At 35.2% G+C, this 25,254-nt stretch overlaps 1 protein-coding gene across 12 annotated transcripts in view; it reads right to left on the bottom strand.

Annotated features, from left to right (window-relative positions):
- MAGI2 (membrane associated guanylate kinase, WW and PDZ domain containing 2) overlaps positions 1-25,254 on the bottom strand; it is a 1,467,480-nt gene that overhangs the window by 1,047,798 nt on the left and 394,428 nt on the right. For all 12 annotated transcript variants that reach the window (XM_059886037.1, XM_059886041.1, XM_059886040.1 and 9 more), the window contains exon 2: positions 7,697-7,813. In XM_059886037.1, the coding sequence (XP_059742020.1) occupies positions 7,697-7,813 (117 nt within the window). The remainder of the gene's footprint in view (positions 1-7,696; positions 7,814-25,254) is intronic.

The raw sequence follows: 25,254 nt of genomic DNA, 5'->3' as shown, positions 1-25,254 counted from the left end.
GTGACATTTATTAATGTTTAACATTAGAAGACATTATATTTCATGTTAAACATATTATCATAAAGATTACAATTACGTTTTTATAACAACACACCTAAAGCTTCAAAAGCCTTTATGTCACATGTCAAATCATTAGACATTTCAAAGAAAGTGATTTTAAAAGCTTTGCATTTCTCATTATGTTTATTTTCCCAACAACTTACTAGGAATACACCGTATTTCAGAATTCATGAATAATGAAGGCAGATTTCAAGGAACATCAGAGTTATGATGGCATCCTTAACATTCAAAGAAAAATCTGAAAGTACATGCATGGCTAGTTTTATCCAGAACTGCACCTAATTTAAACCCAGCTCTTTATTTTTCCCTGAAGTCTCTGTTGTATTTGATATATCTTTAGTTTCCATAAGCTGTTTACACCTGCTTAATATCGAGGGCATTACATACTCAGAACAATTTAAGCCAATTTGATGAACTGATTTGAATAACGATAAAGAAAAGTAAGCCAGCAGAATCAGAAAAGCATGGCATTTTAGAGCAGAAAGAACCATTAGAATTCATTCTCTTCCCTTCTTTCTCTCTCTCTCTCCTTAATCTCAAAGGTAAAGCCTATGCCAAGGTTCCATTGTTAGTGGCAGAGCCCAGTCTAGAACCAATGGCTCTCAATTCTTAGATGAATGCTCTTTCCATAGTGCTATGTTGCCAAATAGGTAAAGCAAAGGGCTATTTCTACTCATCATGCTCTAACAATTCTAAACTGTGATGTGCAAATGACTGACTATTGTACTAAACATAAGGATATCACAATTAGTATTTTATTTTCATTGTTCTTTTGGTTAATTAAGATTGAGTGCTGTACCACAACCTACAACCTTAAAGTCCTGCAATAATATTAGTGTCCACTGTCATCAGTTTCCCTCAGCTACTATAATCATCCAACAGCCTAAGTATTCATCAGCCAACTTTGAAAACTTGGGTAGGTCTGACCTGATAAGAGTCCTAGTTCTTTCTGTTCAAAAAGTGCAGAGGCATACAAGGAAGTGAACACCTGATTTATATCCAGCTGGGCTACAACTCTGAAGTCTGCAGGGAGCAGATTCTGGGCTCCCCAGAAGGTGAGCTATTTTACATGACTGACTGGCTTTTTTGAAGGTGGAAAAATGCTTTACACACTTATCTCCAATTTTTCCTTGAGCAGCTGCTGAAACCACTGAAGCCTAAGAGTATACATGCTATCTGCCATGGTCCACAAACCCAGATTTCCTATAGAAAGCCTTCCTCTTATGAAGAGAAAAGAGAAGTACAAAACAAAAGAGAAAAAGCCAAGAAGAAAGATCGGGTCATAACCACAAAAAGATGTGATCAAGTCAGGGCAAAGGGAATTATATGTGGTTTGGAAGATCAGTAACATTGTTCACTGCTGGTGTTTATTGCTTTTCTTTTGTGCCAGATATGTTCCTTTATTCTAAAGCTACTGCCCTGTAGTGTCAAATGGGTAAATCAATACCATCCCTTTTAATATCCTCTGACTTTCCACTTTAAGCACATTTTGAAGCCATTTCTCTCCTACAGTGTATTCTGTCAACCAAACCAATGAATGTTACTATGTGACCAGGAAAATGCATTCATTTTGCTCAATGAAAAAAAAAAAAAAAGAAAATCCATGATATTTTCACATATATGACATGAAAATAGATCTTACTATTCTCAGGGATAAGAGGGAGAGGGCAAAGCTAATATAACTTTCTATAAAGCAACAACGCATTTTTAATAAATATACCAGTCAAGCACACATCTGAATGACGAGACACTTTGGAACGTTTGCTACTGCTCAGAAGCTTTTGAATTTTTTTCTTTTGACCTACATTTCCAGGGGAAGTTTATAAATCTCTCAAGAAATTTAGTTTCATTTATTTACAGATTTCCTTCTCTTTTGGCCCACAGGGCTAATAATCATATTTATTCTCTAATAACTCTTTTCTCAACACTTAGCACAAAATATAAGTAGGCTATTTTAAAAAATCAAATACAAATTCATTTTCAAACAAAAATCTGGAACTTGATTCTGAAATAATTGTGAAAGAACATGAGTCACATCCTAAAAACAACATCAGAACAGAGATTCTAAATTGATGATTCTTATTTGAAACAATAAAGTTAAATTTGAAACAGATGTGTAATATACAGCTGTTGCAATATATTGGTTTAAAATACAGTTGGACCTTCTATCTCTGGTCCTATGCCCTCATGTCTACCTACAGTTCAACTTACCATCTCAGCACAGAGGCCTATATTGCTTAAGGATATTCTGAGTACTTAATCATGTTCTTGATTACCTTAAACTCAGAGAATTTCACTTCGTTGTTAGAAGATGATTTTAGCTTTATGGTATTCCATAGATTGATTCCACTCTCACTTCTTACCATATGCTTAGAACCATACCTTCATGACACAAATTATGAGTAATTATATTCATTCATGCCTACACAAATATTGCTTTGTTGAATAAGAACACATATTTTCCACAAGCTTTAAAAGTACTTATTTTTTGCTTAAGAATTAAAATAATTTTTTCCCTATGAAGTATCCCCATGAAATTTCTGCCCTAATTCTAGACTTTTTAATAGATATGTGGTCACCTGCTTCTCTCCAATAGTTAACTCTGACCACAGTCTTATATGAGACTATAATTAGGGCAAAGGGACATTGACTCTGCATAGCTGTACCTTTCATTGTGCTGGTAAATGTTCTTCTTAAAGGCCAAGAGACCCCTAACATTTAAGAGCCTGCTTCTATTTGTTTTTACATGAAAGATAATTTAATATAACAGAGAATTTTAAAAAATGTATTAAAAGCCTTACAATTTTAATCTTTAAAATGCTTTTTAACATAGTTTAGTTATACTAACTTAAAATGCTTAAATATGTAGAAACATCATTGCATGTTATACTTCAATCAGCTCTTCCATAAAAGTAATTTCTTACATATCTCAAACTTATGATTTTCATTTTATTTCCTTTTTATGGAAGAGTTTTAGAGTTTTAGTTTTATTGATTTCTGTCTTTTACCTGGTTTATATACACTGATATTTCTTTTGACTTCAGATAAATTTAAACTATTTCCCAATAAAACAAATGACAAAGTATGTTAGTAGGAGAGAAATTTAATTTTAACTATCCTCCATTTCATTTTGAAACTTCTAAAATTGGTTACTGAAGTCCTTTCCTCATGTCACCTGATATAAGGGAAAAAGTATTCACCATTTATATCTGTGCTCATACCTTCCTCAAAAATTAATTCACATATATAATAATTATTAAGGACAGAAAAAACAGAACTTCATCAATAAATGGAAATTATTATTTTTCTCATATTTAAAAAGCATAGTCAATTCAATCATGGTTGCTTAGACTCGTTAATGATATGCAATCATTATGCTCAGTAGAATATTAAAATAAACTCCATTTTTTAAATGGAGTTTTAAAAAAAACTCCATTTTGAAAATTTTCCAATGTTTTTTGTTTCGATTCCACTCATTTTCCTCATATACTTTTGAGTCTATAAGGGCAATGCATGCTACCTTAACAAGGTACACTTAACACTCAATTAAACAATTTCATCTAATCTCTAATGGGTGCTGCCAGCTTAGTGCTTCTGAAATTGTCTTTTCTATACTATCAAAGGAATAGAAGTCCCATTTGATGGATGCTCTAAACTCTTTAGAGTTCTTTATCTACATTTATATACATTTTTCACATTCCAGATCACAACAGTTTTGTTTAATCATTATTTACTCATTTCTCATGAAGTTCTATTACCTAAAACCTATATAGCCTGAAATCTAATTGTTTGAAAGTGTCATTTTTAGTATTCATTATTTAAAAACTAAAATTTAAGTTTCACTTTAGGATACCAGTATACTCTTAAGACATTTACCATCCCCCAATAAATTGTACAGTTAGCTAAATACATAAATACTTAATACCTAAGTATTAAATAAAAACTAAATACATAAGTACATTTAGGTACAAAGTTAGGTCTTTAATAGATATGAATCAGGTGGCTGGCTGGCTTTTATTCTACAAAAAAATATAGAGTTAGTTCCTAAGGATCTTTTCTACATAATTCAATTTGAAAGAATGATGAACTGATCTCATGAGTGTGTGTGTGTGTGTGTGTGTGTGTGTGTGTGTGTGGCTCAATCATGTCCGACTCTTTGCAACCTATACACTGTAGCCCACCAGGCTATTCTGTCCATGGGATTCTCCAGGCAAGAATACTAGAGTGGGTTGCCATTCCCTTCTCCAGGGGATTTTCCCAACCCAGGGATTGAACCTGGGTGTCCCACATTGCAGGCAGATTCTTTACCATCTGAGCCACCAGGGAAGATCCTAAAAAAATTGTACAGTTAGCAACTAAATATATAAGTACATTTGGGTACAAGGTTAGGTCTTTAATAGATAAGAATCAAATGACTGGCTTTTATTCTACAGAAAATATACAGTCAGTTCCTAAGGATCTTTTCTACATAATTCAATTTAGAAGATGATCAACTGATCTCATGAGTGTGTGTGTGTGTGTGTGTGTGTGTGTGTGTGTGTGTACTCGTGTATGTGTGGGCCTGTGAGTATAAGTAAGCACTCAGGCTCACCGTATGCTGAATAGTCTTATCTCCGCAAGTCCTGCCTTCCATGCCTAGAGACACAGATTTAAAACATATATTTTGAGACATTATGTTCAGAGATGAAGTTCTGGGAATACAAAATAAAAATGATAAATGCAGTCAACCCTTGTTTATGGGGCAGAGAACAGACTGATGAGATTTTACATTATATGCATCAATAATTAAGGCCCAGTAGAGAGTTAGATTGACAACCTCTCTCCTATGTTTGGATCAGAAATCAGCCAGTAGCCAGGTCCAGATGTCCTTCAGAAGGACGTAAAAAAGCTAAACTGTTCGCACTAAGATTTGGACAAGTACATTTGTGTGCATAGAGAGGATGGAGTCTCTGTAGCCCTGACCCTAGAACTCTCTCTTACTCACTAGGCACCTAGGAAATACAGCTCCAAGACTTTGCTCCTTTCTTACTGTTATAGTTGGTGATGGCGGAGTAATGTGGTGGTAGTAAACAGAATTACTGAGTTTTGCCTTATAAAAAATTAAACCACCCAAACATAGTTTGAAGTGAATAATTTTGTTTCCATGACCTATTCCTGTTAGTAAATTAAACAAGAGGTATCATATTAATGAATACATGAATAAAGGCAGAGACAAGCTCCACAGTATATATGTTCCTAATTATTATGGTTCTGGATACATGAAAACCAATGAGAATTACTTGACCCAAAGAATATGTAATGAATGTCACTCCATACTCAAATTCAATTGACATATTGAATCCACACATAAATTCCTAAACAACAGCTGAATTTTTCACACTATTGACACATCTTTGCTGCATACTCTTTGTAAATATCTGAACATTTCATTAAAAGTTATACTGAGTGAAGCTGGTGGATTGTCCAGATCCAGTTCATCAGTGTAAAATAATCATAGATAATATAAATCAGAATCACATCTGTCTTAGATGCTTTTTTTCACTTTTATGCCAAGTTAAGAGCATTGTTAGTGAATGGTATTATTGGATATTAGGAGTACTGGCTACAAATCTAAATTGTTCAATCATAATATTCAGATTCATTAAGTTTCTAATCATCTCCTTTATAGGAGCTATTCAAGGATTTCTAATTGAATTTATGACCTTGTATAAAAATCATATCACAAACCCCTTTATGTTTACTAATATAAGCCTAGTTATTTTACTCCTATATTTATTTTTCCATCATAGTATTTCTTGGGTACTCTAAAGAGAGATGACTTATTTAGGAAGTTAATGAACTAATGCAAAACTTACTTCTATTATCTTCACATTTAATTACAAGTTCTTATTTATGTCATCACCTTAGCAAGGACTATAAGTATTATTGAATGTTAGCCTCTTATCTATCTTCCTCAGCTTTTAAATATAATAAAGTACCTGGATTCTTTATTCTGTATTTCAGATCTCCTTTATTTCATGTCACAGAAGATAAATTCACATGTCTGTACTGACAACATCACAGCTTTGAAAATGCATCCACTCATTTCCTTATAAATAGTTCAGTCACTTACTTTAATCTATCTTCCTCTGCCCATCACTCTAATGTCAAACTTACAAGGTCAAGAATGCACTTTTCTCTACTCCTAGTTTTAAAGTAAGAGTCCAAAAATCTATTCATTTAACTAATACCCACTGACAGAAGTAGCATTTGGACTGACAGGATGTCAATCGATAAGCATTTGCATCTAGGAATATCTGATAGTGGTGCCATGGCATTTTTGTTTTGATGAGCATTTAGTACTAACAATGGCAAGTGTCTACCCTTCCTAAGATGTGTGTAGGCTAAATGGATGCTGAATTATCCATTTTACTTCTTTGTGTGTTTCCATTTTTTCAGTATAGTCATCCTTAATCAATACCTTCTATGTAGTTCTAGTAGTTCAATCCCAGAAACTACATATATGGTTTATTTGTTTCATCTATTCCAGCCAAGTTTTTCTTTCTTTAATATCAACCTTCCAGAGACCCCATCTTTGAGTTTATTACAGTTTAAAACAAAACTAAAACAAAAGGAGGACTTCCCTGGTGACTGAGTGGCAAAGAATCTGCCTACTAACACAGTAGACCCAGATTCAAACTGTGCCCTGGAGAAGGAAGTGGCAACTCATCACTCCAGTATTCTTGCCTGGGAAATCCCACGGGCAGGGAAGCATGGTGGGCTACAGTCCATGGGATTGCAAAGAGTCAGACAAGACTTAGCAACTTAATAACAAAAACTAAACCAAAGAAAGAACATAAACAACACCCACTGATCAGTTTCCAGAGAGACTAGAAAATTTCCAAAGGTCATAGAATCTACCTTGAAAGAAACTGACTTTGATACCTATTTATAACCTATTATCTGGCTTGAAAAGTCCTTGGGTTGTCCTAAAGTAAACAGAAGATTATCAAATTAACTGAAGCAGGTACTAAAAAGTTGATTTGTGAAGTTTATCATTTTACCAATTCCTCTCTTTTGAAGTAGCACCTCCTCATAATCAGGGATGGTTGTGAATTTCTGTAGGCTATGTACAAGACATTTCTGCCCAGCACTCAATGTCATCACTTTCTCAGAGTTACAGAACATTTTTTACTTTCCAATGCATTATTTCCTTTTAACTTGTAAGACCTCTCTGCTGCAAACTGATGATGATATTGGCAGTTACTGTGTAGATTCTAGCTACAAAATAGCTTGTTCAACTAATGAATTGAATTTGCATTCTTTGTCTCCCTGTGTGGAGTTCTACCCAAAACACTGAAATCTTCAACATCATGGACTAGAACTAATATTTCTCAATATCAACTTGAGAAGTAAGTTAGGTTTTATAGCTTGAAAATCACAAGTCTCTTCTGGATCTGACATCATCATAAATCACACAACTGCAGTTATAAGCTTTTGCACTTATAACTTCCATATCTCAAATAAATTGTCTACTCCAAAAGTCTATCATATAAAAAATCAGTGAAATTTAACTTCTCTTTTAAATTAAACAATAAATATATAACTGAACATTTATCTGTTACTATAGTAAAAAATAACACCGCCTGTTACTCACATGGCACCGTGCGGAGGTAGAGGTTGTCACGAATGATTTGCTGAAGTTCATGGTCCACAGACCCCTTCTGAAATCGTAAGTTGAGGTAGTGACGAAGATCCTTATCAACAATTCCTCCTAGAATGATACAATTGGAAAATAAGTATGTAATTTGATTCTATCATAAACATACTCATTTAAAACTTGCATTATTTCACATTGCTCTTTTGACATTCCGAAACATTTATCACCCATACTAAAAAAAGATAACATTTGCTAAGATAATAATTATCCACCAAGTCAGTGCTCAGTGTTATACATGTACTCTTTCATTTTTCATTTAGAATGAAGTCTGTATTACAGCAAAAGGCACATATCATTCTTGAACTGAATATATACAAAATGTCATAGTATATCTCATTGCACGGCTAAAAAACTTTTTTACTTTTTTAACTTCCCACATTCCCTTTCCCCCAGTCTTTCTGTTTATACATTTGACTACTCTACATAACTTATACAAGAGAAATCTATGTTATTTGTCCTTTTGAGACTGGCTTGTTTCACTCAGTATGTCTTCAAGTTTTGAAAAGATTTTTAAGTTATTTAAAGTTAGTTACTCTGGATTTGGATAAGTAGGGTGATATAAAAAGTTAAAAAAAAAAGAATTAGACCAATATTAATGTTTTACTATATTTATAAATTGAATAAAAGTAATGCATCTCTTGTATAAAATATGAATAGATGTTTTTTAACTATAATGTTTGAAAGATTTTAAGTATTTTTAGAGTTTATTATTAGTATAGAAGTAATTTTGAGTATCAGTTCAGTCCAGTCGCTCAGTTGTGTCCGACTCTTTGTGACCCCATGAACCTCAGCATGCCAGGCCTCCCTGTCCATCACCAACTCCCGGAGTCCACCCAAACCCATGTCCATTGTGTCCGTGATGCCATCCAACCATCTCATCCTCTGTCGTCCCCTTCTCCTCCTGCCCTCAATCTTTCCCAGCATTAGGGTCTTTTCCAATGAGTCAGCTCTTCGCATTAGGTGGCCAAAGTATTGAAGTTTCAGCTTCAACATCAGTCCTTCCAATGAACATCCAGGACTGATCTCCTTTAGGATGGACTGATTGGATTTCCTTACATCAAACAAGCTTGGAATTAGGTAAGGAAACCAATACTGTGAATTTATCATAGATTATTTTCATGTTTAAAAATAATTATGTTAAATTATGAAGATTTATCTAATGAAGGCCTTTATTTTTCTAATACTTGGAAGAATGAATTATAAATAAAAATATCTATAAAATATAAATAAGAATTTCTAAAACCCTGATCTTTTCAAACATATTAGGGTAATTTAGCCAAGACAAAAAATTAAAGACAGAGGAAACAGGACATCTGTGATAGAAGGAAATGGCAACCCATGCCAATATTCTTCACTGGGAAACTCCAAGGACAGAGGAGTCTAGTGGGCTACAGTTCATGGGGTTGCAAGAGTTGCATGTGACTTGGTGACTAAGCCACCACCTTCATAATAGTTACAAAAATCACATTCTCTTCAAATCCTTTGAATCTCAAAATTACAATTCATTAACAATCTCTTTGCACCACCATGACCACATAAAACATTATGTGAGTGTGCATATATGCAACACAAACACCTTTTACACAAACAGTAAATATACTTGAAAACTATATATTGCTACATTTCTGAAGTTTTCAAATTTATTGTTTCAGTTGCCTCTAATCTGCTGGCACAGTCTGAGCAAGATGCCATACAAAATAGTATTTTTAACTGAACTATCAAAATTCCTACTCGTCAGTGTTTCTCATATATTTTAGTCAGTAGTCTCAATTTATTTTTCTACCCAATATGATAGCAGAAAACAAATGACAGGAAAACATATTGCTTATAAAATGCACATAAATATTACATCCAGAATGCTTGCATATATTATTTTCCAAATTCAAAATCATTTTTTTCAATCAAAACCGTGGAGCAATCAGAAATGAAGGTAACTGGAAACCACCATCACAATATCAATTATCTATTGTTTATATCTCCAAATGCCCTGAATTTCTGTAGGTCTTGGACTTACTGACATCACGCTGAATTAATTAAAACAACATATCTGAAATTCTGTTTTGCTTCCTTGGTCTTTCATAGTCAGAAGAACATGTCTACCCTTGCTAATTCAATACAGCTGTTGAGCAATCACCATTCTTGACTCTTCTCATCTCTCTTCTGCCTAGTTATGAATCTAGAGGTCTTTCAGCAACTGTACTTCTCTTCTCTTTTCTTTCTGTCTAATATGGGCATGTGGAATGTGTGGGGCATTGGAAAAGACCCTGATGCTGGGAAAGACTGAGGGTGGGAGGTAAAGGGAATGACAGAGGATGAGATGGTTGGATGGCATCACCGACTCAATGGACATGAGTTGAGTAAACTCTGGGAGTTGGTGATGGACAGGGAGGCCTGGCCTGCTGCAGTCCATGGGGTTGCAAAGAGTTGGACACGACTGAATGATGAACTGAACCAAATATGTGGGGCATGTAAAGTGATGAGATCCTTTCTGGCAGCCTGGGAAAATGCTAACTGAAGAACAACAGATGTAGTCTGTCCACTAAAGTAGGCTAGAATCATTCGCCTAATATAACATGGATAAACTCACATTTTGTAGTCCAAGATGAGTCTTGGCTTCTGAAAATACATTATCAATTTAAACCAGTTCTTCTACTACAAAAGTACCACGTTAGCAGTCACAACAAAAGAACCTCTTGATTAAGGTGAAAGACCATGGTGAAAAAGCTGGCTTAAAACTAAACATTCAAAAAACTAAGATCATGGACTCCGGTCCCATTACTTCATGGCAAATACACGGGGAAACAAGGGAAACAGTGAAAGACTTTATTTTCTTGGGCTTCAAAATCCCTGCAGATGGTAATTGCAGTCATGAAATTAAAAGATGCATGCTCCTTGGAAGAAAAGCTATGACAAACCTAGCAGCGTATTCAAAAGCAGAGACATCACTTTCCCAACAAAGGCCAGTATAGTCAAAACTATGGTTTTTCCAATAACAATGTACAGATGTGAGAGTTGGAACATAAAGAAGGGTGAGTGCTGAAGAATTGATGCTTTTGAACTGTGGTGCTGGAGAAGACTCTTGAGAGTCCCTTGGACAGCAAGGATATCAAACCACTCAATCCTAAAGGAAATAAACCCTGACTATTCATTGGAAGGACTGATGCTGAAGCTTCAATACTTTGGTCACCTGATAGGAAGAGCCAACTCATTGGAAAAGACACTGATGCTGGGAAAGATTGAGGGCAGGAGGAGAAGGGGGCAACAGTGAATAAGACGGTTGGATGGCATCACCAACTCAACGGATATGAGTTTGAGCAAACTCTGGGAGATAGTGAAGGGCAGGGAAGCCTGGTATGCTGTAGTCTACAGGGTCGCAAAGAGTCAGACACAACTGAGCAACTGAACAACAACAAGTTGTCTCAAAGTTTACTTACCTAAGAAAACAATAACAAAAATGGTTGTCTATTCATTCAGGGACTGGCTCTATCTTTTTTTTCCATGGAAAAATCTGCAGAAGTTTCTGAGAATTAATATAAATTTTCTTCCATTAACTAAAATGAATTGTCACATTTGTTTTGGAAGGGCTTTCTTGGCCTCATATTTCACTAATACTTTATCATCCTTCACAATTTATCATAGCATCTTTCAGATAAGGCAATTTTATTGGTATTTACCCACTATCCTTATTATGAAAAATTCTGCTGGTTGCCTACCCAATATTTTGTCTATTCTTTTTTATTTAGAACCAGTTTAGTTTCAGGCCTATCACATGGATTTCAGACCCAGAACATGGATCCATGGATCTAGTCCCCTACCTCCTGAGCTGCCCTTGCAACTTCCAGCATCTCTGTCCTGGCCATTGAGACCTAACACAGAAGGAGGGGGTTTCTTTATTCATTAAACTAAAACTTATATCTGATATCAAGACCCTTTGCATCCATTTCATTTTGGCTAGACTGGGTATTCCTGTTTGGGACTTACATGGACTCTTCGCTCTCTGGTAGACTTGATATTCTGATCACAAACCACAAAGAGAGCTGGACAAGGGAAAAATCCAACATGCTAAGGCCACTGTAGTAAAAGTTAGAAACAGCCTGGGTCTTTAATAGCTTCACTGAGCAGCTAAAATATCATTAACTACATAGTTTAGAATATTGTGTTATAAGAGAAAAAGTAAATACTCATTTCTTTATTATGGTTTTGGTTATCTGCAATTATACATGATCCCAATCAATAAACTGCATGAATAGAAAAGTTTTGTATACATATGTGTACATAAAATACATACACTTTTAAAGGCATCTTTTTTATTAGACATTTCAATTAATGAAGGATTAAGCAATGGATATTGGGCAATGTCTGAGCTGTATCTTAAAATAGAGCCTGTATCTTAAGAGTATCTGATTTTAGGTATATAAGTAAACATTTTAAAGAAAACTAAAAAATAGAGTGCCATATACTGATTCTTAAGAAATGTTATATATAATGAAAATAAAAAATAATCTGCTAGCTTATCTACCCTAGATATAATTTTTGGTTTTATTATTATTGTTTTTAGAGTTTCTGTTTTTTGTCAGGTCAAATCAATATGCACCTTAAAATTTTGTAAGCTAGGGAGAGTAATTCACTGATTAGGACAGTGCTGTGTGTGTATGAAGAAGAAGGTGGAGATGACTGTCAGGTAAGAAGGTGGAGATGACCGGCAAGTCAAAGTCTGGTTCATTCTGTCATTTATTCATCCTGTGCTTCAGCCAAATGAGCCTATTCTAACATTCTATTGACCTTACATTTCCTTCTCTATAACTCATTTTTTTCCTTTACACTCCATAAAATCCTGAAGTGGGCATTTGATTTTTGTTTGCACGTTTGTACTTTTGAAAGAATTGATGCTTTCAAACAGTTGTGCTGGAGAAGACTCTTGAGAGTTCTTTGGACTACAAGGAGATCAAACCAGTCAATCCTAAAAGAAATCAACCCTGAATATTCATTGGAAGGATTGATGCTGAAGTTGAAGCCCTGATACTGTGACCAACTGACGCAAAGATCCAACTCATTGGAAAAGACCCTGATGCTGGGAAAGACTGAAGACAAAAGAGGAAGGGAGCAGCAGAGGATGACATGGCAAGTTAGTATCACTGACTCAGTGGACATAAGTTTGAGCAAACTCCAGGAGATAGTGGAGGACAGAGGACCCTGGCGTGCTATAGTCCACAGGGTCACAAAAACTTAGACACAACTTAGCGACTGAACAACAGAAATGTTTTTGCTTTATCTTTATAATACCTTCTTCGGTAACAGCACCCTGATTTCACTTTTCAAGTTATGTATCTCTCATATTCTGTATAATGTGGTTAGACCTGTAGTAATTTTTCCCTGTTCTCTCTTATCCAATTAACGTTTCTTTTCTAGAAGTTGTCTTTTAAAATATGTTTATTTATTTATTCTTATTTATTTGGCTGTACCAGGTTTTAGCTGCAGTACATGGGATATTTAGTTGCAGCATGCAAAATCTCAGTTGCAGCATGTGGGCTCTAGCTCCCTGACCAAAGATTGAACCCTAGTCCCCTGTACTGAAAGCATGGAGTCTTAGCCACTGCACCACCAGGGAAGTCCCTAGAAGTTGTCTTTGTAAGTGGAGTTAGACAAGGATATGAATGCAAATGAATACATCCTGAAAGCAGCACCTTGAAAAGTCTACCCATCACTTTTGCTTCCAGGACATACAGAATTGCCCCTTTCCTCTGTTTTTCTAGTCAATTTCTCCCACTTTCCCTTTGTTGTTTTCTACTAAAGAAACATTATGGATAAGAAAGCCTTCCCTCTGATACTACCGGTTTAATTCATATTCATTCTTCAGCTTAAAATTATCCTTGCCTTGGCATTCCTTGTGATCTTTTGGCCAGAAGTCTTCTTTGTTTTTTGAACTTCCATATCCTGGTGCCCTTTCTTAAACAACTTGTACATTCTAATACACCATAAAGTAACTAGTGGATCTGCCTTAAGTTATATATTAAACTCTAAGCTCGCTGGGACAGGGAATTTCCTAATTATTTGAGGTCTTATCCTCTCTCCTCACTTCAGTCTCTAAAGCAGTGCCTTCTTAATATATGAGACCCAGAAATGTTTGCTGAATAAAATCACAAATGCTATAGTGGACAGAATGCTAGATTAGAGATTTGGAAACTGAGTTTTAATTACCACTCCAACACTTACCCATTGAGTGGTCTTGCACAAATCCTTTAATCATTTCTGGGTCCCATTATTCGTGTCTATAAAAGGTGGGTCAGTTTTTACTGCTACAATGGAATACAATTAGACTGGGTGACTTAAACAACAAATAGCTGTTTCTCACAGTTCTGGAACCCAAGAAGTCCAAGATCAAAGAACTGGTGGGTTGAGAGTCTGCTGAGGGTATGCTTCCTGGTCTGCAGATGGCCCACTTCTCCCTGTATCCTCTTACCACTAAGAGAGAAACCAGGTCTCTAGTGTTTTTTTTTTGTTTTTTTTTTTAATGTGGGTACATATTTCATTCATAAGAGGTCCATCTTCGTGAACTAATTACTTCACAAAGTCCCAATCTTTCACGATGAGAGCTTAGGATTTTGACCTTTGTAAGAGACACAAACATTCTACCAAAACAATATTTGTAGAACCAAATAAAGTTTCTGCTAGACCCAACTTCTATATTTTCATAAGCTATTTACTAAATATTTCTTATATTTTGTTTTTTTGGGCAATCAACAAAATTATTTTGTTAGTATAATTACAGATAACTAGTTATAGTCCATTAGAAATAAAGACATAGAAAACACAGTAGCATTATTTATAATTGCCAAGATATGGATGCAACCTAAGTACCCACCAACACACAAATGGATAAAGAAGACGTGGTGTGGTGTGGCGTAGTGTGGCGTGTGTGTGTAAAAAATGTAATACTGTGTGCTGTGCTGTGGTTAGTTGCTCAGTCATGTCCAACTCTTTGTGACACCAGAGACTGTAGCCCGCCAGGCTCCTCTGTCCATGGGAATACTCCAGGCAAGAATATTGGCATGGGTTGCCATGCCCTCCGCCAGGGGATTTTCCCAACCCAGGTCTCCTGCATTGCACACAAATTCTTTACCAGGGAAGCCCCAAATATAACACTATTCAGCCATAAAAAAGAATTAAATTTTGCCATTTGCAGCAACATGAACGAAGGTAGAGATCATTATAGTAAGTGAAATATCTAAGGCAGAAAAAGACAAATACTGATAACATCACTTTTATGTGGAATCTAAAAAAATGCATCAAACTAATGATTATAACAACAAAGAAGCAGATTCAAAGATATAGAGAACAAACTAGTGGTTCCTAGTGGGAAGAAGGAAATGAGGAGGGGCAATACAGGGGTGTAGGGTTAAGCAGTACACACTATTAGATATAAAACAAACTACAAGGATATATTGTACAACATAGGGAATATAGGCAATATTTTATAATAACTATACATGGAATACAATCTTTAAAAGTTGTGGATAACTCTATGCTTATAACATATAATATGAAATATCAAATATACTTCAATTTTTAAAAAAAGAGAACAAGGATAACCCCAATGGATAATTTCCATTTAACATTTTTTTTAAATCATCCAAATTGTCCAGGAAGCTAAGATCATCAACAGAAAATTGATTTCACATGTTGTCATTGTCAAACTAGTAGTAAAATAATCAAGTAAAGCAGTCTGTAAGGAATTGGAAGAAAGGGAAAAAAATATATCCATTTGCCTCAGGATATGTCTGTCCACGAATGACTGCAAGTTTATTTTATGCTAATTTATTAGATGGTGAGGAGGTTGAGGAGAAAGGAAAGTACAAGGCTTTGTTGCTATGTTCCTTTTTCAGGAATAGTTTCAGTTGACTCATCTCAAAAATGAATAAATAAATCACAGAAAGTTGTTTGGTTCTTTTAAGATCCACAGCCACACAGCAAGTAACAGACATATTTAATCCAGTCTACTGGGACAGGTTCCATCCCCTTTTTAGGTGAAAAATTGTGCTTTGGTTTCTGATGATCTAGAAAGCTATCTCATTTTCAGGTGACTAGAGTTTTGTACACAATTACTGAACACATTTGATCTATACTCATTTTTCTATAAATTATGAGCCAGTAAAATCATCCTTCCCCTAATAATTCTCCTTTGCCTATTTTAAAGAGAAGCAAAAATATAAGGCCCTTGATAACTCATTGCCAATGTCATGGTTAATTATTTTTCATAGTCAAAAACATTTAGGTATATGAATAATTGTAACCCTTCCATGCTTTAATCACAATACTAGAGAGTTCAGTCAATCTTTTAATCATGATTTAATATCTTTGTGTGTGGTTTTTCTTCAAAATTTCAGTAGTATCACATATTTTGTATAAGAAATGCAAAAATAAAAAAGACGAAAATATATTAAACAGTTGCAGATCATTAGGAGATTCAAAACTAGAGAGAATAACTGGTATTTCAGAAAAAAATGAAAGAGAATTATAAGCGGCTTACAATATTCTCCAGTTCTATTGAAAATGGCTTTGTTTTTAATCATTTCCTTCCCCCCACTATTGTACAGATGGGATATTGAGTTTCATTTTTCATTGTTAGTCTCAGTCTCAAAGTAAATATTAAAGTTGTTCTTATAATTATAAGTTCCCATGGGGAAGGGAAAACGAATATTCACTCTTTTCCTGGCATTGCGCTAGGTGTTGTACATGCATTACTGAAAATTTTACAATGAAGAAATGTAAAGGACAGGATATACCTGAAAGCAAACTCAGGTGCATCTAAATTTTCTATAATACCTCAAGACGGCTAGTTTCATCTAGGAACAGGGCATTATCTACTGATTTCCTGGACTTGCCAAATTCATTTTTTTTTCTTTTAAAAAAATTTTTATTTTTAATTGGAGCCTAATTGCTTTACAATGTTGTGTTGGTTTCTGGTGTACAACAATATGAATCAGCTACAAGGATACATATATCTCCTCCCTGTTGAGCCTCCTTTCTCCCCATCCCACCTCTCTAAACCATCACAGAGCACCAGGCTGAGCTCCCTGTGTTATACAGCAATTTCCCAGTAGCCATTTATTTTGCAAATGAGTAATGGATATATTTCACAGCTGTCTTTCACAGACCTAGAGAATGGACTAGGGGACACAGTGAGGGAAGGAGAGATTGGGATGAACTGAGAGAGTAGACTTGTGTAACTCTTAAATATTAGATGTTCTTTATAAAAAGCAAGATTCAACTAATAAAGAAAAAAAAAAAAGACACGTGACCAAAAATGAATCTGACCTAAATTCAATTTATAAACCAGAAGTTATACCACTGTAAATTACTAATAAACATCTGTTAGGATAGTTATGTGTGGATTTGAAACCACTGAAGTTTAATAAACTGTGGAAGTATTAGTTGCTCAGTTGTGGCCAACTCTTTGTGACCCCATGGGCAAAGAAGGCCACCAGGCTCTTCTGTCCATTGAATTCTCCAGGCAAGAATACTGGTCAGTTGCCTTTCCCTTCTGCAGGGGATCTTTCTGACCCAGGGAATGAACCCAGGTCTTCTGCATTGTAGGCAGATTCTTTACCTGAGCCACCAGGGAACCCCGAAGCTCTTAAGTTTCTACATAAAATTGTTAAGGTCAAAAAAAGAAACTATTGTTCAAAACATAAATTAGCAGGCAGTTTACTTTTTTAAATTTAGGATCTTAGTTTACTGTCTTTTAAACTTTCTTTTAAAACTGAAGTGTAATTTTTTTTAATGCAGTGATAAAATATCACAAGTGTTTCATTCTTAGAAAATCCAATTTAAGAATTTAGCCACATTAATTTTAAAAAGTACAGAATAAACTCATACAAGGTACACATTCATTTATAATATAAAACTAAAAGGGAACATGTGAATAGTATTTTAAAAACTATTTATGATCCTAATTAGTTTAATATTAGTAAGATATCCACAAGTTAACTAAAAATTAAATATAGTCATATATTTAAATCATATTTTTAAATAGGTCATCAGTTAGTTCAGTTGCTCAGAGGTGTCGGACTCTGCAACCCCATGGACTGGAGCATGCCAGGCCTCCCTATCCATTACTAAATCCCGGAGTTTACTCAAACTCATGTCCATTGAGTCGGTGATATCATCCAACCATCTCCTCCTCTGTCGTCCCCTTCTCCTCCTGCCTTCAATCTTTCCCAGCATCAGGGTCTTTTCAAATGAGTCAGCTCTTCGTTTTAGGTGGCCAAAGTATTAAGAGTTTCAGCTTCAACATCAGGTCCTTCTTCCAAGTAACAAGTGTCTTTTAATTTCATGGATGCATTCACCATCTGTAGTGATTTTGGAGCCCCCCAAAATAAAGTCAGCCACTGTTTCCAATGTTTCCCCATCTATTTGCAATGAAGTGATGGGACCAGATGCCATGATCTTTGTTTTCTGAATGTTGAGCTTTAAGGCAACTTTTTCACTCTCCTCTTTCACTTTCATCAAGAGGCTCTTTAATTCTTCTTCACTTTCTGTCATAAGGGTAGTGTCATCTGCATATCTGAGGTTATTGATATTTCTCCTAGCAATCTTGATTCCAACTTGTGCTTCATCCAGCCCATAAATAGGTCATAATAAGAGTAAAACTGACAAGGCTTTAGTAGCATTAGGGGCTTCCCTGATGGCTCCATGGTAATGAAACTGTTTGCAATACAGGAGACACGGGCTTGATTCCCTGGGTTGGGACGATTCCCTGGAGAAGGAAATGGCAACCCACTCCAGTATTCTTGACTGGGAAATCCCATGGACAGTGGAGCCTAGTGGGCTACAGTCCATGGAGTCTCAAGAATCGGACAGGACTTAGAAACTAAACCACCACCACCTAGTAGGATGAGATCTGTAAATATTTGACATTATTTTGTGTTTTGAGAACTAAAATCAAGGTGAGTTCTGTCATTTTATTTTTTTCTAACCCGCTGCAACTTTTTTTTTCCTTTCTTTTTAATTTTAATTTTATTTTATTTTTTAACTTTACAATATTGTATTGGTTTTGTCATATATCAACATGAATCCGCCACAGGTATACATGTGTTCCCCATCCTGAACCCTCCTCCCTCATCCCTCCCCATACCATCCCTCTGGGTCATCCCAGTGCACCAGCCCCAAGCATCCAGTATCGTGCATCGAATCTGGGCTGGCGACTAGTTTCATATATGATATTATATATGTTTCAATGCCATTCTCCCAAACTTTAAGCTACTGGGTGACCTGGTACAAGATAGATGGCCCACTGTGAACGTCTTCATGGTAAGAAGTATCATGAATAAACACATTAGCCAAACTGACTAAAAAGAAACCACAATTTTATTTGTGAGCTCATTTTATAATTCAGTAAAATACATTCCTTACAAGACATTCCAAAGAACAGACTAATATATCCTCCATAGATTGTGTGAGGATTGATCATTTCTAATGAAGTTAAAGCAATTCTAGGCACATGATTTGAACTGTTATATGGCTGACTTCAAATGATGAAGAATATGTTTTAGAAGTTTATTTTGGAGTACATAATGGTTTATCCCATAGAAATAATGCTGTATATTATAATCATGTCTTTGGCTCAAGTTTTAAACCAGTTAGGCACCTAAAATATATTATTCGTGGTATGTTGGATTTGTGTTGTCACACATCGCCATGTATAACAATGCTTCCAGCGAACAGAAGAATAATGGCTAAAGTTCCAAGTTAGGCTGACAGGTCTTCAAAACTCAAAACCCTCCTTTCACAAGAAGAGTTATATAGAACACTCCCAGCTTAAGTAACATGGTGGGAATTCTTGCTGCTTTGTCAAAGATTCCTCAGGGCAAGAATGGGTTAGGAGTGAGTAGAAGAGTAGCAGACTATTGGGAGATAAATTCATTTTGCTTTTGTATAAAGAGTTATGGTGAGCAATTTCTGTGCTGAGCAATTTTTCTGCCATGCTATAAGTAAGCAACTAGAAGGGAAAAAAGGGTTGGGCGCATAAGAAAGCATGTCTCCAAAGGAGATATGGATAGCTTTCCCTTCTCCAAGGGACCTTCCTGACCCAGGGATGAAACCCAGGTCTCCCACATTGCAGACAGATTCTTTACCATCTGAGCCACCAGGGAAGCCCATCAGAGCCATCTGGTTATTTTGCATGTGAAACATGAAGCAGCCTATAAAACACCTTGGAGTGGCCATAAAGAAAGCCACTCCTGCTAGAGGAGTGTGTCTCCTTCCTCATGGTACTATACCCAAAGAAAGCTTTGTTTCAGGTTCAGGCTCTAGCATGCAAAATGCTGAGCTTAATACTTGAGGAAACAAAGCATGTGTACACAGGACTTGGTGACTGAAGTGTATTTGGCTTTGGCCAAGAAGAATAAGTTTTCATCAAAAAGATCTCTAGTTGAGTGATTGAGAAATTGTTGGCAACATTGGCAGAAATTAAACTGTTGGAACAAGAAGGCCTTTTCTTTTGTTTTTAGGGGTGTGGCAACCTGACCACCTGTAACAGTTACATGTTGGATGGATGACACAAAAGAAGGTAAAAGAAGAAAGAATCTAATGTGAGTGATATTATCATAGCTTATCCCTCTTAAATAATTGACCTTATATTCCTCTTAAAAATCAAGGAAATCGGAACAGAATTCTCCTTGGGAATAGAGTTTTCCAAAATCTATTTTAGGATGATGCTTTTAAATTTATATGACCTAGATCATTTATACGCAGCACTGAAGGATAATTTGAATGGAAATATTATAGTCACATGTCCATGATAAAATTGCAAAAGCCTGAAATAATGATACAGAACTTAACAGTGATTACCTTCACAAGTGGTTCTCAGAAACAGAAAGGCAATAAATCACTACCATTCTTTCTAAACAACTATCATCTTATCAGTAAGTTAAATGATACAGATAGCTATCATGTTCTTCATAAGCATGATACAAATCATCAAGAAGCTGCAACAAATCTATCTCTCAGCCCTAAATACCGTGTTTAGAATTACCTTCTCTTTGCCAGTTGCACTTGGTTAATATTTCTGCTCACATATTACTCCTTACCCCATTTAAATTTGCACATCACCCACAACCCCATCCCTGTCATTTACTATCCTCCAAACCCACCTATTTACATAACAATTACCATTATGTAAATATGACATATTTATTTAATTGTTTATTTTCTAAGTTATTTCTTAGAATGTAAGTTCCACAAGAGAGAGAGCCTGACACATAGTAGGTTTCAATAAATAGTTGCTCATTAAAAATTAAAATGGATGCAAATAAAAACAATTTTAGAGAGACTATACTATAAATCAATAATAATAAGATATCATTATGTCTCAAAAATGCCTAATTTTTCTACATTAGATGTTTAACAGGCTCTGTGGCTTATTCATATGAAGAGCTCAATTAATATCCAGACCATGAAGGGCAATTAGCAATTTTTATAAATTATGCAGCTCTTTATATTTCAGTCACAATTGCTACTTGGTGGCATCTTGAGGTCAAGTTTTTTATCTTGATTAAAGATGTCTATATAAAAAATATTTACTGAATTAGGCTTCCTGATGTAAAATGCATATTTAGTTTATTCTATTAATAATAAAATTATCCTATAATCAAAGCATGTTTTTGTAAGAAAAATTTCTTTGAAGTTAAAATATATGATGATTTATGAATATATTTTTTATTTCCTGTTGTAAAAGTTGATTCACATTTGTCATCCAAAACAATCTTCAACAATATTTTTATGAAAAAACCACCAAATATAAATTAAAAATTGAAAATAATCCTTACTATCTTTAAGATATTAACGCAAGATATGAAACTGTACAGAAAGTTAATTTTGCAACCTGCTATAATGTTACAAGAATGTACCAGAAAATAACGGTACCAATTCTAATGCATCATTTTAGTCCCCAGCTGATATTTGGAAGTAAAGTTTTAAGTAAAAACAAAAAATTTTGACCCACTGAATCATTATGAGGAAAAATGGATGCCAAATGCAATTATTTTTAGTTTGTAATTTTTCAGGCTTTAACAGTATTTGCTAAATAGATATTCTCTATCATTCCTTTGATTTTAATCAACATAAGATACTGGACACATGACCCATTCTGAAAGTGTAACATCAAATTTAGGATTAAATTTATTTCTTAGCCATCAATTTAGTATCAAGTGTTAAATTTTTTAAATATATAAAAATCTTGAAGTAGAAACAGTCCATCTGTAGCTTTTGGAGAATCTATTATTAACATTAAGCCTGCAGCAAAGAACACTAGTCAAATGAAAGAGTTTCTAAACAAAATATTTAACACATGAAGTAATAAGCATATGGTAAGAATATTGGGATTTCATTGGTTGGTCATTTATTATTAAAGGTATCCAGCCAAAATAAACATTCTAAAGTCTTTAGAATATTTCCATAGTTGTAAAAAATCTCTTAGGTAGAACAGCTTATGGCTGGATAGAGTCATTTTGTTTACTGTGACAAATTATCTCCCAGTGATGAAGAATGACTGTAATAAATGGTAGGAAACTGATAATGCATGAATTCTTTAAAAAAAATGGTTTTATTCAAAAAACTATAAGGAAAGAGATTGTTGAAGCCCAGTCTAGATTACCTCATATCATTGAAGGATGTTCTTAAATCTGTTCTATTGACAGAACTCTTGTTTCTTCCCTGGTCTTTGTTTCTATACCAGTAAAACAATATTGGACACCGAAATTCTCAGTGTATTATCTACACTGAAGATGTTCAGAAGGTGATGGGCTATAAGTAAATGTGCTTCAAAACATAATATTATTTAATCCAAGGAAGGCACACAATTTTATTACCTAAAGACTTTATACTATTTGATGACCTGTGTGAAGTAAGTCTTTCTGTAAACTGAATTCAAAGAATCATTTTGGTTCTAGCTTTTTGTTTGCTTTTATAACATGTATTATCATTTTTGTTAAAAACATTTTGGAATAAACACTGGGGTATGTTTCTGTGTGTGTGTGTGTGTGTGTAAGATGTACAAGAAAACTGAATCTATACCTTCACTTCAGTTCAGTCACTTAGTCATGTCTAGTTCTTTGTGACCGCATGGACTGCAGCACGCCAGGCCTCCCTGTCCATCACCAATTGCCAGAGTTCACTCAAACTCATGTCCATTGAGTTGGTGACGCCATCCAACCATCTTATCCTCTGTTGTCTCCTTCTCCTCCTGCCTTCAATCTTTCCCAGCATCAGGGTCCCTTCCAATGAGTCAGCTCTTCACATCAGGTGGCCAAAGTATTGGAGTTTCAGCTTCAACATCAGTCCTTCCAATGAATATTCAGGACTGATTTCCTTTAGGATGGACTGGTTGGCTCTCATTGCAGTCCAAGGGACTCTCAAGAGTCTTCTCCAACACCACAGTTCAAAAGCACCAAGTCTTTGGTGCTCAGCTTTTTTTTTTTCTTTAATTTTTTAAAAAATTTACTTTATTTTATTTTTAAAGCTTTTATTATAGCCCAACTCTCATATCCATACATGACTACTGGAAAAACCATAGCATTGATTAAACAGACCTTTGTTGGCAAAGTAATATCTCTGATTTTAATATGCTGTCTAGTTTGGTCATAACTTTCCTTCCAAGGAGTAAGCATCTTTTAATTTCATGGATGCAGTCACCATCTGTAGTGATTTTGGAGCCCCCAAAAATAAAGTCTGCCATTGTTTCCAATGTTTCCCCATCTATTTGCCATGAAGTGATGGGACTGGATGCCATGATCTTTGTTTTCTGAATGTTAAGCTTTAAGCCAACTTTTTCACTCTCCTCTTTCACTTTCATCAAGAGGCTCTTTAGTCCTTCTTCACTTTCTGGCATAGGGTGGTGTCATCTGCATATCTGAGGTTATTGATATTTTTCCTGGCAATCTTGATTCCAGCTTGAGCCAGCCCAGCGTTTCTGATTATGTACTCTGCATATGAGTTAAATAAGCAGGGTGACAAGATACAGCCTTGACGTATTCCTTTCCCTATTTGGAACCAGTTTGTTGTTCCATGTTGAGTTCTAACTGTTGCTTCCTGACCTGCACACAGATTTCTCAAGAGGGAGGTCAGGTGGTCTGGTATTCCCATCTCTTTCAGAATTTTCCACAGTTTGTGGTGATCCACACAGTCAAAGGCTTTGGTATAGTCAATAAGGCAGAAATAGATTTTTTTCTGGAACTCTCTTGCTTTTTCAAGATGTTGGCAATTTGATCTCTGGTTCCTCTGCCTTTACTAAAAACCTGCTTCAACGTCTGGACGTTCATGGTTCACATACTGTTGAAGCCTGGCTTGGAGAATTTTGAGCATTACTTTACTAGTGTGTAAGATGAGTGCAAATGTGTGGTAGTCTGAGCATTCTTTGGCATTGCCTTTCTTTGTGATTGGAATGAAAACTGAACTTTTCCAGTCCTGCGGCCACTGCTGAGTTTTCCAAATGTGCTGGCATATTGAGTGTAGCACTTTCACAGCATCATCTTTTAGGATTTGAAATAGTTCAACTGGAATTCCATCACCTCCACTAGCTGTGTTCATAGGGATGCTTCCTAAAGCCCATTTGACTTCACATTCCAGGATATCTGGCTCTATAACTTCGGAACAGTTAAATTGCCTTAATTAAGACCCAATAATCCAGAGGCAATTACTTAGAGACTTCAAATATTGTTTTAAATCTACATTGGTGTATTATTAATTATCATAAGGAATGTTAAAGTTAACTTCTATTGACAAAATTGTATTCAGGGTAAGAGTTGGTAAGAAAAGTGTAGTGGTTTAATTGTTTTTCCATGAATAGGGCATAATACCTTGTCACAACAGATTAAAGACATTGGAACAAGCCTTTGGATCTCCTAGATCTGTTCTGCATAATATTTAACCAAGTGGTGGTGAATAAACTGCTTTATACTGTTCAGAAACTGAGAGTATGAAACATTTATAGCAATTTTTATGTGATTCTATGGGTTTTAAATCTAATAAAACCACACCAGCAAAACCCACTGGGGACTTGAATTCTGATTTTTTTTTTGTAACTTAATTTTATTGTATTTTACAAAAGTATTGATCTGCAAGAGATTAGAAAATAAATGATACATTTAAACAAACAATCCTAGTTTCCTTGCTAGTCTTATGTCCTTGTATCTAGCCTAAACAGAGTCTGCTGGTCTTGCCATCTAAAATTAACGAATCCTCAGAGGTGAATCTTTTATGTATGGAGTTGTCACAGTGCCTGAAGATCAAGTCTTTTGTATAACTATTTTGTTTTTCTTTTTTTTTCTACTTTAAAGTAAAAATTGGTATGTTTGCTTAAACTTGACCTTTCAAATGTAACATAATGGTTTTTCAAATTACTTTTCAATGTAACAACCCCTGTTATCCAGGCTGTGGTTGAGGAGACATACAGCCTGTACCTTCCTCTATATAAATTCCAATATTTACCAAAAAATTTT

The sequence above is a fragment of the Bos taurus genome, chromosome 4 (genome assembly GCF_002263795.3).
Source record: "Bos taurus isolate L1 Dominette 01449 registration number 42190680 breed Hereford chromosome 4, ARS-UCD2.0, whole genome shotgun sequence".
NCBI lineage: Eukaryota > Metazoa > Chordata > Mammalia > Artiodactyla > Bovidae > Bos > Bos taurus.
The sequence above is the reverse complement of the archived record's forward strand: the minus strand, read 5'-3'. Positions and strand labels throughout refer to the sequence as shown.